At 41.8% G+C, this 16,628-nt stretch overlaps 1 protein-coding gene across 1 annotated transcript in view; it reads right to left on the bottom strand.

Moving 5' to 3' along the window:
* Positions 1–935: 935 nt before the first annotated feature.
* ERCC6L (ERCC excision repair 6 like, spindle assembly checkpoint helicase) overlaps positions 936–16,628 on the bottom strand; it is a 32,474-nt gene continuing 16,781 nt past the window's right edge. The window contains exon 2 of the mRNA XM_053891485.1: positions 936–5,648. Within this exon, the coding sequence (XP_053747460.1) occupies positions 2,018–5,648 (3,631 nt within the window). The 3' untranslated portion in view covers positions 936–2,017. The remainder of the gene's footprint in view (positions 5,649–16,628) is intronic.

Raw genomic sequence — 16,628 nt, 5'->3', positions numbered from 1 at the left:
CCATTTCTAGGAATTTATCCCATAGATATAATACATGTGTAAAAGGTACAAGGATATTATTCATCACAGTGTCAGTTGGAAATAAACGGACTATCCATCAATAAATGATGGTATATCCATTCAATAAAATATCATACAGCTGTGTTAAAATTAAAAACTGGTGCAGAACAGCATATATAACATACTATCATTTGGGTAAGAACATAGATATACAAACATATACTTGTGCTTGTACATATATACTGTCCTTGGAAATGGTAATCCAGAACTGGGGGCAGGGCAGGTAAGAGACTTTATTTCATACCCTTAGATCAGGGGGTCTTAATCTGTTCTGTGCCATGGAGCCCTTTGGCAGTTTGCCCAAGCCTATGGATCCCTTCTAAGTTGCTTGTATTTTTTTTTAAGTTTATTTATTTTGAGAGAGAATCCCAAGCAGGCTCCATGCTGTCAGCACAGAGCCTGACACAGGGCTCAATTTCACAAACTGAGATCATGATCGAGCCAAGATCAAGAGTCGGACCGGACCGTTTAACCAACTGAGCCACCTAGGCGCCCCTACCTGTAGTTTTTTAAATTGTTTTATATACAATATGTAGATTTAAATTATATATATTTCATATTTTCTTGAGTTCTGTGTGCTGTTCTAATTATTGAACCTGAAGGTGCAGTCATAGGAATCCTCAATTTGTAGCCAATTTGGATAGAAGTGTGGATAACATGGGGACCCAATACTAGCAACTGTCAACCGAGGTGAGGGCAGTTTTATGGGAGTGAGCCCTTGAACGTGTGGAGTCTGACTGGAACTCCAGGTAGTGTCAGAACTGACTTGAATCGTAGGACACTCCATGGATATCTGCCAAGAACTGGAGGACTGGTGTGGAAAACCTCCACACATCTGGGGTCAGAAGTGTTGTCAGTAAAAACATCTCAGTATATTCAGTGAAGCAGAGACAGTTTATTATGGTAACTTTTCACCAAGTAACACATGGTTTAAAAAACTCCATTTCACTCCCTACTGTGTGATCTTGGGCAGGTCACAGCCCCATTGAGCCTTAGTTTCCTCAACTAAAATAAAGTAAATGCCACCCTCAACCTCAAAGGATTATGGTAAGGATTAAACAAGGAACCTATGCAGAATACCCAATATAGAGCAGGTACTTCATAAAAGCTAGTTCCACTTCTTAAGTGCAGAGTTCTGTATTGTACTTTGTTTCTAAGAAGCAACTGAACTCCTTTTCAGTCTACCACCCAAAGATCCGCTATGCTGACCTGTATCAGAATGCAGTGGGAGGTGAGTGAAGAATGGCTAAGTTGTTGACAAAGTGACTCCGGGGTCAGGAGCCAGTGATAAAGAAGCCTGGCACCAGGTACCTTATCCCAGCCTTCTGCTGGAGTGAGCTGAGGACACAAAATAGCATGTTAATAAGCAGGTCACAGATTCAGAATTCCAATAAGCTCCTGCTTAAACTAATGTGCTTCCATATGCATTTGCCAGTGTCATCTCAGTGAAAGAAAGCAAATGGAGAAGAAAACACTGAGAAAAGTGACTTTATTTTCTTACCTGAAGTGCGATATACAGAAGTGGTCATTTCCAGAATGAAATGAAGAATAATTTCACAAAAACATTTCTAGAAATCACATAGTTCTATTAAGTTGACAGAGCATGCCACCACACTGAGCGTGGAGCCTGTTTAAGATTCTCTCTCTCCCTCTGCCCTCTCATGGACTTACGCCCTCACTCGCTGTCTAAAAAAAAAGTTTATAGAGCATGCCTAAAAGAAAAATATAAGCCTATTCAAGTAAAGAAATATTAACCTAGTGTTCAGAATATATGTACAGGGGAGGGGGACAGGAAGGAATAGGGAGTAAATGCAGAATTTACAAAATAGTTAAAACCAAAACCTTGCTTTTTGAGATCTCTCACCTTAAGCCTAAATGCTTCATGCTCCCAAAGAATCCAGTTACAGGAACGAATTCATACTCAGTGTCTCATTTTAACAATAAACAGGTTATAGTCTTAAGGTTTATTAAGCTGCTTATACAAACTTAAAGTCATGAGCATGACTTCAGGATCGGCACTTTTTATGTCAAGTGCTTTAACGAAGCAGTTTAAGGCCTCCTGTATTTTCCCACACTCTTTCAGTTCTTTTCCACGAATTACAAGGGTCTCATAGTCATTCACAGCCTCCATTGCCTCATCCTGGGGAGAATCAACCAACTGTCTGCCAGACAAAGAGGTCTGTCCTGGGTTGCCAGGAGAGGTCTCTTGAGCCAAAGCATGAGGCTCAGGTGTCATTAACTTATTTTCTGAAGGCAGCGTTTTGCCAGGAGGGTCTTCTGTACACTCTGAGACTTCACCACTGCTTTCCTCGGCTCCTTCCTCCAGGTAATCTTCAGCAACCTCTGCTTCACTGCTGTTGTCAAGTCTTTCCTCCATATCCTCCACGTGGTCTAAAACCACATTAACAAGAGACCTCCTAGAAGCCAGGGATCTTCTAGAGGTTACAGACTTATTTATACTATCAGCCATTTTCAGTGAAAAGAACATTCCTGGCGGACTGATGTCACTTTTGGGAGTGGAAGCATCAAACTGTTTTACAGATAACAACTGAAAGGGAGGTGTGTTGAATGGATCTGTGCTTGAAGTATCTTTAAAAGTATCATCTTCATCTTCACCATCTGAAACGATCCTTCTAGCTTTCCTTCTGACTTTCACATTAACTATTACTTCTTCTGGCTCGTTTGTCTCAGAAAGATCCATACTAAGATGGGCTTTGCCATGCTCGACCTCTGCTTCAGAATTAGCTGCAGCACCGCACAGGCTATTTTCATTCTCAACATGCTGCAAAGACTGCCTGGAAAGATCTTGTCCGTTGTCTGCAGCAGAGTCTTCCAAGAAAAGATTGAAATCACATGCATACTGTGATGAGGACGCTGAAGGTTCCTCTTCCAACTTGGCCTCACTGCCTTGAGCATCCTGTAGTGCACCGTGGGATGCTGACACGTCATCATCAGCTATTTGAATTACAGATGTGCTTGACTCTGTATTTTGATTTGCGCTGGTCATGGGACTCATGGGCCAGGGACTGCAGTGAAGTAAAATCTCATTGTCCTTCAGTTGATCTAGATGTGGCCCAAGATCAGCTCTGACCAATTTGTTAAGTGAATAATTAAAATTTCCCAGAGGGTCCTCTTGCAATGTCTCTTTCTGTATAGCCATTCCCATGGGGTCAGTACAAATTTCATCCACACTTCCACACCACTTGGGCAAAGTAGCCACAGAGTCAGCATCAAATGTGCTTTCGCATGGGTGACTACCATCTTGTAAGACGGTAACGTTCATCTTTACATTGGAGAGATCTTGATTCCCATGCTCTTCAGGCAGATCATCAATGATTATACTTGCCATTTGGGAACTGATTTCTTCTTCCTGGGTTAGAAGTGGTGAAGGCCAAGGCTGCGGTTTCCTTGATTCAGGGCATTTCTTCTTTGTTTGAGAAGGAAATATAGGTTCTCGCTGCCAGATCCCCTCATTTCCAGTCCTTTGTCTTTCCACTAAAAGCTCTGTATTTTGAGATTCTAATTCAACAAGGAATTGAGCTTTCTGAACCCTTTGTTGAATATAGTGAGATTCTTCGATCACATCAAGCTCTTCTTTAACAGACAGATCACGTGTGTACATCAAATCATGGTCTGAGATTCCAGCTATCCCCAAAGAGTGCAGGTAGGCAATGTGTTCATCTAGTTTCTTATCAGATCTTCTCTGAGCAGCGTGCAAAGACTGAAGCTGCAGCTGGGTTGCAGAGTTCTGAAAATCCTCAATTGTAAAGAGCTCTCTCAATTCTTGTTTAGTAAAATATCGGAAAGGGTTCTTCTTATCGCCAGTAGTTTGTCTTATTAAGGAGTCCTTGAAAACCTGTCTTCTGTAGATTTTTTCCTCTACAGTCCCACAAGTGATCAGCCTATAAACTACAACATTTTCTTTTTGTCCAATTCGGTAAACTCTATCCACAGCTTGGGCATCAGTTGCAGGATTCCAGCTAGGGTCAAAAATGACCACTCTAGTTGCTGCAGTTAATGTTAAGCCAACACCACCTATTTGAGTGGTAAGCAGAAAAACAGAGTAATCTTTATTTTGCTGGAATAAGTTAATTCTTTTTTCTCGTTCCACAAGATGAGTAATTGTTCCATCGATTCGCAAAATCTTAAAGTGCCGATTTTTTAAGAGGCATTCGATGATGTTTAGAATTTGTCTTGACTGAGAAAACACCAGAGTCTGATGCCCTTCATCTCGCAATCTCTCAAGCAGCTCTATTAGAAATAGCATTTTTCCAGATTCTGCCATCAGTGTATCATCAGTTATTTGATCAATCTGGTCCACATCTGAGGAATCTTCCCCTTCATTTTCACCTGGAACAGAGAATTTCACAGACCCTAAATTCAACAAAAGACAAGCCCGTGCAGATAGCAGCCTAGGATGATCACACAGCTTCTTTAAGACACCTAGCTCAGCCAAAGGTGAGCGTGTCTCCATCAACAACTCCTTGATATGGTCTAGAGACACAAATTTCCTGTATATTTCTTCTTGTAAAGGCACAAGACGTATCCAAATAATAAAATCGTTTTTCCTGGAAAGGGAAGGCATTTCACAAATGGCATCAACATCTAGATTCTTTTCGTGAAGTCTGACCTCTGGGTTGCTTAACTTTTTCTTTTGTACCTCCTCTTTCGTCCTCCTGAGGAAATAGGGTTTTATGATTGTCATTAAGTTTTCAGATATTTTAAATCCCAAGGCTTTTTCCCCTTGGGTAGCATCCTTCTCTCTTGCTCTAGTAATAGGATTTTCATACTCCATTTTAAAAGTTTTTAATGTTCCTAGCAGGGACCCTTGACAAGCAAAATCAAACAGGGACCATAGTTCTTGTAAATTATTCTGGATTGGGGTTCCTGTGAGGAGGATGCGATTACGGGTAGGGATAGCCCGAGCACATATTGCTGACTTAGTAGATGAGCTTTTTATTTTATGTGCTTCATCAAGGATGACATAGTCCCACACAAACTCTTGGCCGTTCAAGCTTGAAAGCTGTTGCCAATTATTGATTAACATTTGGTACGTAGTGATAATGACACCATTCCTTTGCTGAATCCGATTGAGGTTTCTGGTACGTTCATTCTTACTAGGACCGTGAAAGGTTTTCACTCTCATTCCTGGAGTCCACTTAACAAATTCTTTTATCCACGTGCTAATGAGATTGGTTGGCATGATCAGCAGCACATGATTCACAAGTGTGGCATCAAACATACCAGAAAGGAAAGCGATGATCTGCACAGTCTTCCCTAATCCCATATCATCTGCCAAGATGCCACCTTTTCTTCCATCCCTATATAGGCTATAGAGGAAAGCTATACCTTCCTTCTGGTGCTCAAATAGTTGGTTGTGGAGCTCTCGATAGAGCAGCAGGCCAGAGTTGCACACATCTGTGAATTCATCATCTCCGTGTTCTGCCAACTCCTCCAAGGCTTCCTGTATTTTTTGGATTCTGCTCATCACCTTTTCATTGGGAAAAATGTCCTTTGCCAAATTGAAAAGTTTAAATGCTTCTTCCAGATCTCCATTCTTAGTTGCTTCTTTGGCCTCTTTCACGTATCTGTAAAAAAAAAAAAAAAAAAAATATATATATATATATATATATATATACACACATATATATATAGATAGATAGACAGATATAGATAGAGAGAGAAGATTAGAAAAGAAGGAAACAGATTGAACATTCAATCTGAGAACATGTTAGAATCCATTTTGGAAACTAAACTGCAGTTGGGTTTTTAATATCCTCAATTCAGGATGGGAAAGATTAGCACAGAAGATGCCAATGAAAGCTGGCATCACTTAAGACACATACCCACCAGACACTGCCAGCAACACCTTCAGACATTATTTGTGAGAAATGTATGTGCAAAGGTTATTGGTTCCATAGTATTTTTTTAAAATGTCACCCATAAGAAGTATGGAGTGATATTTTCTTGTAAAACCAACCAACCAGGGGTGCCTGGGTGGCTCAGTCAGTTGAGCATCCGACTTCTGCTCAGGTCGTGATCTCATCACCTGTGTGTTCGAACCCTGCATTGGGCTCTGTGCAGACAGCTCAGAGCCTGGAGCCCGCTTCAGATTCTGCATCTCCATCTCTCTCTGCTGCCCCTCCCCCACTCGCACTGTCTCTGTGTCTCTCAAAAATAAACAAACATTAAAAAATTAAAAAAAAAAACAACCAAACCAACCAACCTATATCGTGGGAGCATGGAAACAGGAAAGATACCTGGGCACTTCTCAAACCTTATTTTTCTGTACCTCTGATACATTTGACACTAATGATCACTCCCTCCTTAAAATTTCTTCCTTCCACTGGATTCCTATAGATTCTTCCTGGTTTCCTTCCTGATCAGTGGCCATTTCTTCTGTGTCTTTCTTGGGATCCTATTCTTCTTTCCATAGGGCTCAGTCCTGGGCCCTCTTCTCATCCCTTTTACTCTCTCCTCTGGCTTTCCCAGAGCTTCCACCTCCACCTATGTGCTCATGAAACCACTCTCTCCATTCCAGGGCTTGCCCCCAAACTCCAGTCTAGACTCGCATTCCAAATGCCTTCTGCACATCTCCACTTGAAAAAAAATCTCACAGGCAACTCAAATTCAACTAATTCCAAATTAAACTTGTTATTTCCCCCTCTAAAAACATGTTTCTCCATTCATGTGATAGTAAATGACACTACTATCAACTTAGCCATACAAGCTAGAAATCTGAAGATCATCCTTGACTCCAATTCACATGAGTCATCCTTGACCTCCACCCTCTTTTAATCACCCTCTCCCCTAGCTGGACAATCCCCAAGCCCTACTAACTTTATTTCCCAAGTATAACCTATGTCTCCATCTGCACTACCACTACTGTGGTTTAAGTCACCATCACCTCTGGCCCAGGTAATGGCAACTTCCTACTCACTGGTCTCCTTACATCCACTCTTGGCCCCTCCAATACATTCTCTACATAGCAGCCAGTGATACTGCCTAAAACATAAAAGAAAAAAAATGTAAAAGAAATCAGGTCATTCCTCTGCTTAATATTCTCCAGTGGTTTACAGTCAATTGATTTAGAAAGGAGGCCAAAACAATTCACTGAGGAAAGAATAGTCTTTTCAACTGAATATCATATGCAAAAGAATAAAATTGATCCCCTACCTCACACCATACACAAAAATTAATTAAAAATGGGTCACAGACATAAATATAAGAACTAAAAACTCTTAGAAGAAAATATAGGTATAAATCTTCATAACCTTGGATTTGGCAGTGGTTTCTTAGATATGATGCCAAACACACAAGCAACCAAAGGAAAAAGAAATTGGACTTCACCAAATGAAAAACTTATGTTTCCAAGGATACTACCAAGAAAGTGAAAAGACAACCCAAGCAATGGGAGAAAATATTTGTAAATCATGTATCTGATAAAGGATTTGTACTTAGAATATATAAAGAAATCTTGTAACTCAATAATTAAAAGACAACACAATTTAAAAATGGAAAAAGGATCTGAATAGAGATTTCTCCAAAGAAGATCTATAGCTAGTAAGCACAGGAAATAATGCTCAACATCATTAGTCATCAGGGAAATGCAAACCAAAACCACAATGAGATACCACTTTATGCCCATTAGGATGACTAGAATCAAAAAGCAAGAAAATACCAAGTGTTGGCAACAATGTGGAAAAATTGGAACTCTCATAACACTGTTGGTGGGAATGTAAAATGGTGCAGCCGCTTTGGAAATAATTTGTCAGTTCCTCAAAAAAGTTACACATGGGTGTGGCTGGGTGGCTCAGCCGGTTGAGCATCCCACCTCAGCTCAGGTCATGATCTCACAATTTGTGAGTTCAAGCCCCACGCTGGGCTGCTTCTGTCAGTGCAGAGCCCGCATCTTTGGATCCTCTGTCCCCTCTCTCTCTGCCCCTCCCCACCCCCTCAAAAAAAAAACCCAAACATTAAAAAAAAGTTACACATGGGATTACCATGTGATCCAAGAATTCTACAATCAGGTACAGACTCAAGAGAAATGAAAACATCTGTCCACAGAAAATCTTGTACATGAATGTGCGTAGCAGTATTATTCATACGCCAAAAGGGGCAATAACACAGATATCCACCAACTGAATGGATAAAAATGCGGTATATTGGGGCACCTGGGTGGCTCTGTCAGTTAAGGGTCCAACTTTGGCTCAGGTCATGATCTCTCAGTTTGTGAGTTCGAGCCCTGCATCAGGCTCCGTGCTGACAGCTCAGAGCCTGGAGCCTGCTTCAGGTTCTGTGTCTTATTCTCTCTCTGTCCCTCCCCTGCTCACACTCTGCCTCTCTCTCTCATTCTCTAAAAAATAAACATTAAAAATTTTTTTTAATGTGGTATAGCCATATGATGGAATATTATGCAGCCATAAAAAAGGAATAAAATACTGATTCGTGCTACAACATGAATGAACCTTGAAAATGTTTTGCTACATGAGTAAGCCAGTCACAAAAGAGCACGTTTTATTATTCCATTCATATGAAATGTCCAGAATAGGCAAATTCACAGAGGAAAAAGTAGATTGGTGGTTGCCAGGGACTGGGGGGGGGGGGGGCTGGGGAATTCTGGGACTTGGTGGTGGTAACAGCTAAAGGGCAAGGAATTTCTTTTGGGGGTGATGAATGTACAACTCTGTGAATATACTAAAAATTATTAAACTGTATAGTTTACATGGCTGAAATGTATGTATGGTATGTGAACTATACCTCAATAAAGCTATTAACAATAACAGAAAATTCTTCAGTGGCTTCCTGTGGCCTATATAATAGAGTTTAAGTTCCTTAGCCTGGCATTCCAAGCCCTCCTGATATAGCCCGGAACTGCTGAACCTCTCTGCCTTAACTCCTACCACTTCCTGCCTCAAACATCTTATTTTAACCCCTTATGCCCATCATGCTACTTGGTGTCATCTAAGCTTACACCACCCTCCTCTTCCTGGAATGCACTCTCCTTTCATCAAACGAAACTCACAGAACTCATTCTTTAAGACAGTAACTCTCAATGTTATGCATAATCTTCTGGAGGGCTTGTTAAAACACAGAATGCTAGACCCCAACACCAAACTATCTGATTCTATAGTCAGGCCCAAGAATTTGTATTTCTATAAAGTTCCCAGGTGATAATAATGCTTGTGGTCCAGAGACCATACTTTAGGAGCTGCTTTGAGGTATACACCAGGCCTCACCTGCGGTTCCCCTAGGCTGCCTTCTATCCCTACCCTATCCCAGAGCTGGATCAACTGTTCCACCTCAGGACTCCCCCATGTGCTCATCTCTTATCAGTGCACTTAACACATTGTATTCAAATCATTACAAAACAATCTAGCTGTATTACAAATGTATGAAACAAACTCACTGAAAGGGTAGAGACAAAAGGTGCTGACCTAATAACCTAGGAAATGAGGGAAGTCTGTACGACTAAAAACAAAAGAAACAATATAAGTATTGTACTCTAGTGGATAAAGTTGTTTTTGGCGTATGGGCTAACAATTCTGTCGCTACAATGCATGTATAATAAAATTGAAGAGTTAGGTAAATGCGGTGCCTCAGTGGCTCAGTCGGTTAAGCATCTGACTTTGGCTCAGGTCATGATTTCATGGTTCATGAGTTCAAGCCCCGTGTCGGGATCTGTGCTGACAGCTTGGAGCCTGGAGCCTGCTTCAGATTCTCTCTCTCTCTCTCTCTCTCTCTCTCTCTCTCTCTCTCAAAAATAAATAAACATTATTTCTTTTTCTTTTTTTTTTATTTTTTATTTTATTTTTGAGACAGAGAGAGACAGAGCATGAACGGGGGAGGGTCAGAGAGAGAGGGAGACACAGAATCTGAAACAGGCTCCAGGCTCTGAGCAGACAGCACAGAGCCTGACGCGGGGCTCGAACTCACGGACTGCGAGATCGTGACCTGAGCCGAAGTCGGACGCTTAACCGACTGAGCCACCCAGGCGCCCCCATTATTTATTTTTCAAAAAAAAATTTTTTTTGAAGAATTAAGTAAATGAATGGTGGATAGTGGGAGCCACGTTTCTTACCTGTTCGAATGGAGAAGCAAGAGGAGACGGTGGTAATGCATGTGGTAATGGATTAGAGTTGGAGACATCAATATAAACCCATTTTTAACACAGATACAGGTGGTTATACATAGAATATTTACAGTTGTGTGTATACACATGGAGTATTATACACCCATATTTCCTTGCTTGGTCAGGTGAGAGGGCCTAGAAGCAAGAAAATCCCAGTAGCAAAAAGCTCACCTAGCACCCAGATCTTGGTTTCTAATACGATTCTCCAATAAAAGGAACCTGGGCTCCTTGGAAAAATGGCTGATTCTAGGACTGTGGCAGGAACTGTGTAAGATGAGCCTGGAGGAACCTGTAGTGTCAGAAAATAAGGAAGTGCTCAAACAACCCCCCACAATGATGGGAGTATGCCAAAAAGACACAGGAGCCAAATGAAAGAGCTCTCAATGGTCACAGCTGGAACAATTTGAGCAACAAAGTAAAATTGGATTAGAACCCAATGTATAAAATAAATACCTATGAGTCCATACTGATATAAATGAGTGAACAAATATAGGAGAGGAGACAAATCTCCCATGCAGGAGAAAATCAAATAATTTATGTAGATACTCTGCCCTCAAGGAAATGGAGCATAACTCCCTCTACCTAAATATGGAGTGCATATACTAACATCCTCCCAAAAAGTACAGTGTGGAAAGGTATGGGGGAGGGGAGAAGCGCAAGTAACTTTAAAGAGGAGAATCCTGGCAAACAGTACCTCAGCCAGGTGATTACAGTCAACATTAACAATGATATATCACATTAACATATGTACCCTTGATACAATTTGATGATAAGGGCACTTTACCTCTCTAGTCTTCCCCCCAAAACCAAAACCTCCAATCTAAACACCAGAAACAATGAAAGATCCCAATTGAGAGAACATTTTACAAAACACCTAAGCAATACTCCTCAAAACTGTCAAAGTTATCAAAAACAAAGGAAGTCTAAGAAAATGTCACAGGCAAGAGTAACCTAAAGAGACAGATGACAAAATGTAATGTGATGTCCTAGACAGGATGCAAGAACAGAAAAAGGACCTTATGTAAAAACGAAGGAAATCTAGGGGTGCCTGAGTGGCTCAGTCAGTTAGGTATCCAACTCTTAATTTTGGCTCAGGTCATGAGCTCATGGTTTGTGAGATGGATCCCCATGTCAGGCTCTGCATGGACAGTGTGGAGCCTACTTGGGATTCTTTCTCTCTCTCTGCCCCTCCTCTGCTTGTGCTCTCTCTCAGTCTCTTTCAGAATGAAGAAATGAACTTTAAAAAAAAAGATGAAGAGCAGGAAAGGAGGAAGAAAAGAGCTTGCTTGCTGTAAAACTCTGCTAGTTCTACTGTGGCAGGTCAGCTGCCCACCTCCCCAAACTCTACTGAGCTGTAGAATTAAGTTATATTCCCTCTTACTCTGGTCTTGAACGTGAGGGCATAGTGATGACCACTGGATCCCTCCACCTTAGTGCCAGCCCCTGAACTCATTCTCCACTTTCTCTTTCCTCACAACCCTCCCCACCCTCAGGGTGCCTTCACCTGGGTAACTGGTCTTCTGGCTTGGTCTATGTCCCAGAGCTTGAAGGAGAAAATATGTCATTTTCTATTACTATTAGATCGTTTCCAAATCCCTAAACTGGTAACCTGTCCAGTATCCTAAACCCCTGTGAAGCCTGGTCTTCTAACTACAGCCAGGCCTCCTCTCCAGGAAGTAAAGTGCTGCCTGTGAACCCTAGCTCTGGGTTACACTCCCCAGAATCATACACCTTTTTTTTTTAACAAAATGTTTATTTTTGAGAGAGAGAGAGAGAGCACAAGCAGGGAAGGGGCAGAGAGAGAAGGGGACAGAGGATCCTAAGCAGGCTCTGCACTGACAGCAGTGAGCTCGATGTGGGGCTCAAACTCACAAACCATGAGATCATAACCTGAACTGAAGGTGGATGCTCAACCAAGCCACCCAGGCATCGTAATACACCAACCTTTTAAATGGCAACTGTCTGCTTAGACTTTTTTTTTTTTTGTCTTTTTAAAATCTTTTTAATGTTTACTTATTTTTGAAGGTGAGAGAGAGACAGAGTGTGAGTAGGGGAGGGGCAGAGAGAGAGACACAGAATCTGAAGCAGGCCCCAGGCTGAGCTGTCAGCACAGAGCCCGACGCAGGGCTCGAACTCACAAACTGCGAGATCATGACCTGAGCTGAAGTCGGACGCTCAACCGACTGAGCCACCCAGGTGCCCCTGTCTGCTTAGACTTCTTACCACCAGTCTAAGACTCATATTGCTGGGTCCTACCCATCCTCTGGAACTCCCACATTTGTCAACCTTCTACCTGAACCACAACTGGAATTTATAGTATTCCTTGCTCACCACCACTTTCTGATTGGGTTGAACCCCTATCAGGCAAGCTGCTTTGCAGTCCGCTCCACCTGAGTTAGCAGGTCTCATACTGCATCTCAGCTCCTTCCCTCTACCCAGTCTGCTCCACCAATGAAGTTGGGCCTTCTTTCCTTATAACGGAGTTAAGAGAAAAAAATGAAATCTGCCTATTATAGCACTATCCTGGATATCTGGTTACTTACAAGACCACAATGTTTTCTGTAATACAGTTTGATTTAGCCACTCAACCTCTAATCACTTCCATTTTCCAGGGCTGGAAAAGAAAAAAAAATGTCATTTTTACTACTAATGCAATCATGTGTCCATCTGAAACACATAGGATCCCTAATGATCTAGAGAATGTAACACTTCATGGGTCCAAATGTTTTCTCCAAAATTGCTACCCTATTCTTCTTGGGCATGGCTGGGGAAAAGCCAGGCCTGCTTGGCAGCCAAGAAGATAAGGGAAGAGTAACCAGTTCAGGAGAAAGAACCTCCTCCCAAGCAGAACAAGGAGGAAAACAGTGCTAAGTATGGGAGAAGGTCAGATTTATTTTCATTTACCAATTTATTTTTTTTCAGTTTATTTATTTATTTTGAGAGAGAGGGAGGGGCAGAGAGAGGAGACACAGAATCCCAGGCAGGCTCAGCACTGCCAGAGTGGAGCCTGATGCAGGGCTTGAGCTCAAGAACCTTGGGCTCAAGAACTGTGAAATCATGACCTGAGCCAACGTCAAGAGTCGGAGGCTTAACGGACTGAGCCACCCAGGCACCCCTCATTTACCAATTTAATAACTATTTAAAAGGCACTTACATGTGAGGCTCTGATGTTAAAGAACTATTCAGATGCAAAATTGTCAACCCAGAAGAGAGATTTTAATTCCATAGCAAGGGACTATAAAACAAAAAATTTTTTTTTTTAATTTTTTTTTTTTTTAACGTTTATTTTTGAGACAGAGAGAGACAGAGCATGAAGGGGGTAGGGGCAGAGCGAGAAGGAGACACAGAATCGGAAGCAGGCTCCAGGCTCTGAGCCATCAGCCCAGAGCCCGACGCGGGGCTCGAACTCACGGACCGCGAGATCGTGACCTGAGCTGAAGTCGGACGCTTAACCGACTGCACCACCCAGGCGCCCCAAAAATTTTTGTATTTTAATGATTGTACCTGAAATTTCATGTGTAGAACATGATTCCCTATAAGGATCATTTTATTTGTTTTTTAAATGTTTTATTTTTGAGAGTGCAGGCGGGGAAGGGGCAGAGAGAGAGGGACAGAGGATCCTAAGCAGGCTCTGTGCTAACAGCAGGGACCCTGCCTGATGCGGGCTTAGCTCTAGAACTCAAGGAACATGAGATCATGACCTGAACCGAAGTGAGACACTCAACCGAGTCACCCAGGTGCCCTCCACTTTAAGAATCATTTTAAAGGACTTATAGAAAAATTATAGAGATAAACACTAGGTTCTGGAGGGGTCCTTTGGAACATTCCCTATAATATTCTTCTGGAATGTGATGGGATATGGAACTAAATGCAAAGACCCAGACCCAATAAAACTTTGTTTCACACACAAAGAAACCAGAGTTGCTCTTTGTTTTCTAACCTAGTCACCAGGCTCTGGGCTTCTGGGAGAGGTGCAGGAGCATGGTCCTGCTAACCTCACTGCGTGTGAGTAGTTACTACTATCCTTCCCAAAAGATCTCAGTTCCCCTATCCTGATCCAACTCCCTGATAAGGAGCTCTCTGACATACCTCTACATATCCAGTCCCCTTGGCAATGTGCATGCGGATGCATCAGGCACAACTGGTAAATCTTTTCGATTGTCAACCAGCATCAATAAAACATGTGATTCTGATTAAAAAAAAAAAAAAAAAAAACTACAGGTGGCCTTAATGCCAGTACTGGAAACCGATCCATTAAAGCCTGAGTCACGGAAAAACTAGCCTGAAAAGATGGCCACCTATTGGCCTGACTTCCAGGGATGATCATGTTAACCAAAGTAGAAAACAATGTATCACAATCACTTATAAATATTAACTTAATGTTATTAAACAGCAACCTCTGGGATAAATTAGAGGAGAATGTGGTTCGCATTTCAGTCACACAGCAAGTATTACTGATTATTTGATAATTAGCTTTTCCCTGATTAGCCCCATTAATGAGATGGACAGTTAAGGGGAAAAAAAAAACCAACCAACCCTACATCGCTTTACTCTTAACAGCCAGAAACTGGAAACAACTCAAGTGTCCGACTTGGGTTAACAATCTGTGGTATATTCATACAATGGAATACTACTCAATAACAGAAAAGAATGAACTACTATATGTATGAATTCATACATGTAAGAAACTCAACATTATGCTGAGCTACAGAAGCCAGGCCTAAAAGCAGCAGTGAGATTCAGCTTACACGAAGTTTTAGAACAAGCAAAACGAATCTGTAGTGGAAAACATCAGAGCAGTGGTTGCCTCTTTAGGTGGAAGGTGAGAGTGGGGACAGCCTCGGAAGGGGCCTAAGGGAACTTTCTGGGGTGACAATAATATTCTACACCTTGACAGGGGTTTGGGTTACACAAATGGATGCATTTGTGAAAACTCACCAAATGGACATGTAAGATTTGTGATTTCTTTGTATGTAAATTTTACTTCAACAAAAGAAAAAAAAAGTGAAAATATTAAAGCCTAGTTAATGGTATGTATGCTGCGGTAGGAGGAAGTATCCTGATCTCTGCAATCTACTTTAAAATGCATCCAAAACGTAAGATGGATTGGTAGAATAGGTATGTGATGGAGTAAGTGTAGTAAAATGTTAATAATTGAATCTGGGTGGTGGGTCAAAAAAAAAAAACCAAAAACAGGAAATAACTGCTTTGCCCATAGATTACTACCCATAGATTACCTCAGTTCAAAGGCACACATAACCCGGAGTCATAACACACTGAAGTCAGGCTTCTTAACCAAGCACTCAAATGCAACTGGTTTCACCAACAGCACCAATAAACTCCATATTACCAAATCCAGTGGCCACTTCTTGGTCTTTATCTTTCTTGACCTTTCTGTTGCATTTAAAACCACTGACCACTGGGGTGCCTGGGTGGTTCAGTCTGTTAAGCATCCGATTCTTGGTTTCAGCTCAGGTCATGATCTTGTGGTTCGTGAATTCAAACCCCGAGTCAGGCTATGCACTGCCCGTGTGGAGCTGTAATAATCACCCAATGTTTCCAGGTCCTCCACTGGTGAAATTATAACCACTATGTTTGCAGACATCTGACTAACGAAATAAGCTAAGAGATCTTCAGTTGTGCATCACATAGGAATTAAGCACTCACTATGTGTCAAGCACTGTGCTAAACACTGGAGATACAGTGGAGAGCAAGCCAGGTGCAGGCTGTAACAGGGACTGACATTTATCAACGAATCACATAAATAACTAGTTACAAACTGTAACAACGGCATGAAGGCTATCAAAGCATACATCAGGGAAATCTGGGGATGAGCAGCAGTGGGTCTCAAACCTCACAGAATTCTATCTTAATTTTTGAGGTTTGGTCCTTGCTGAATACACCCAATGTGTAGTGGTCACAAAGCAAAGACCTGTGGGGACAAGGCAAGTAACTGCAATGAGTGAAAATGCTGTGTGAAAAGTAACACTGGGGCACATGTGCCCTATTTAAAGGGGGCAGGCTGCTACTGGTCTCCAGATGCTAGTTACAGTTGCAGGAATAAAAGCCCAGGATTGCCAAGATCTTCTGACTATTGAAGATCAGTTGGAAACTCTGATTTTTATGGGAATTTCTCCTGATTTTTAAATGGTAACTAATGGGGCATCTGGGTGGTTCAGTCCAACTCTTGGTTTCAGCTCAGGTTTGATCTCACGGTTCGTGGGATCAAGCCCCCGCTTTGGGCTCTGAGCTGGCAGTGTGGAGCCTGCTGGGGATTCTCTCTCTTTGTCCTTCCCCTATTCGTTCTCTCTCTCTCTTGAAATAAATAAACATTTAAATGGTAACTAATGCAGAAGTTTTTTTTTCTTTTTTTTAACGTTTATTTATTTTTGAGACAGAGAGAGACAGAGCATGAACGAGGGAGAGGGAGAGAGAG

The sequence above is a fragment of the Panthera pardus genome, unplaced genomic scaffold, assembly GCF_024362965.1.
Source record: "Panthera pardus isolate Hobbes unplaced genomic scaffold, ASM2436296v1 HiC_scaffold_27, whole genome shotgun sequence".
Lineage (NCBI taxonomy): Eukaryota > Metazoa > Chordata > Mammalia > Carnivora > Felidae > Panthera > Panthera pardus.
This window is presented reverse-complemented; position numbering and strand designations above follow the sequence as displayed.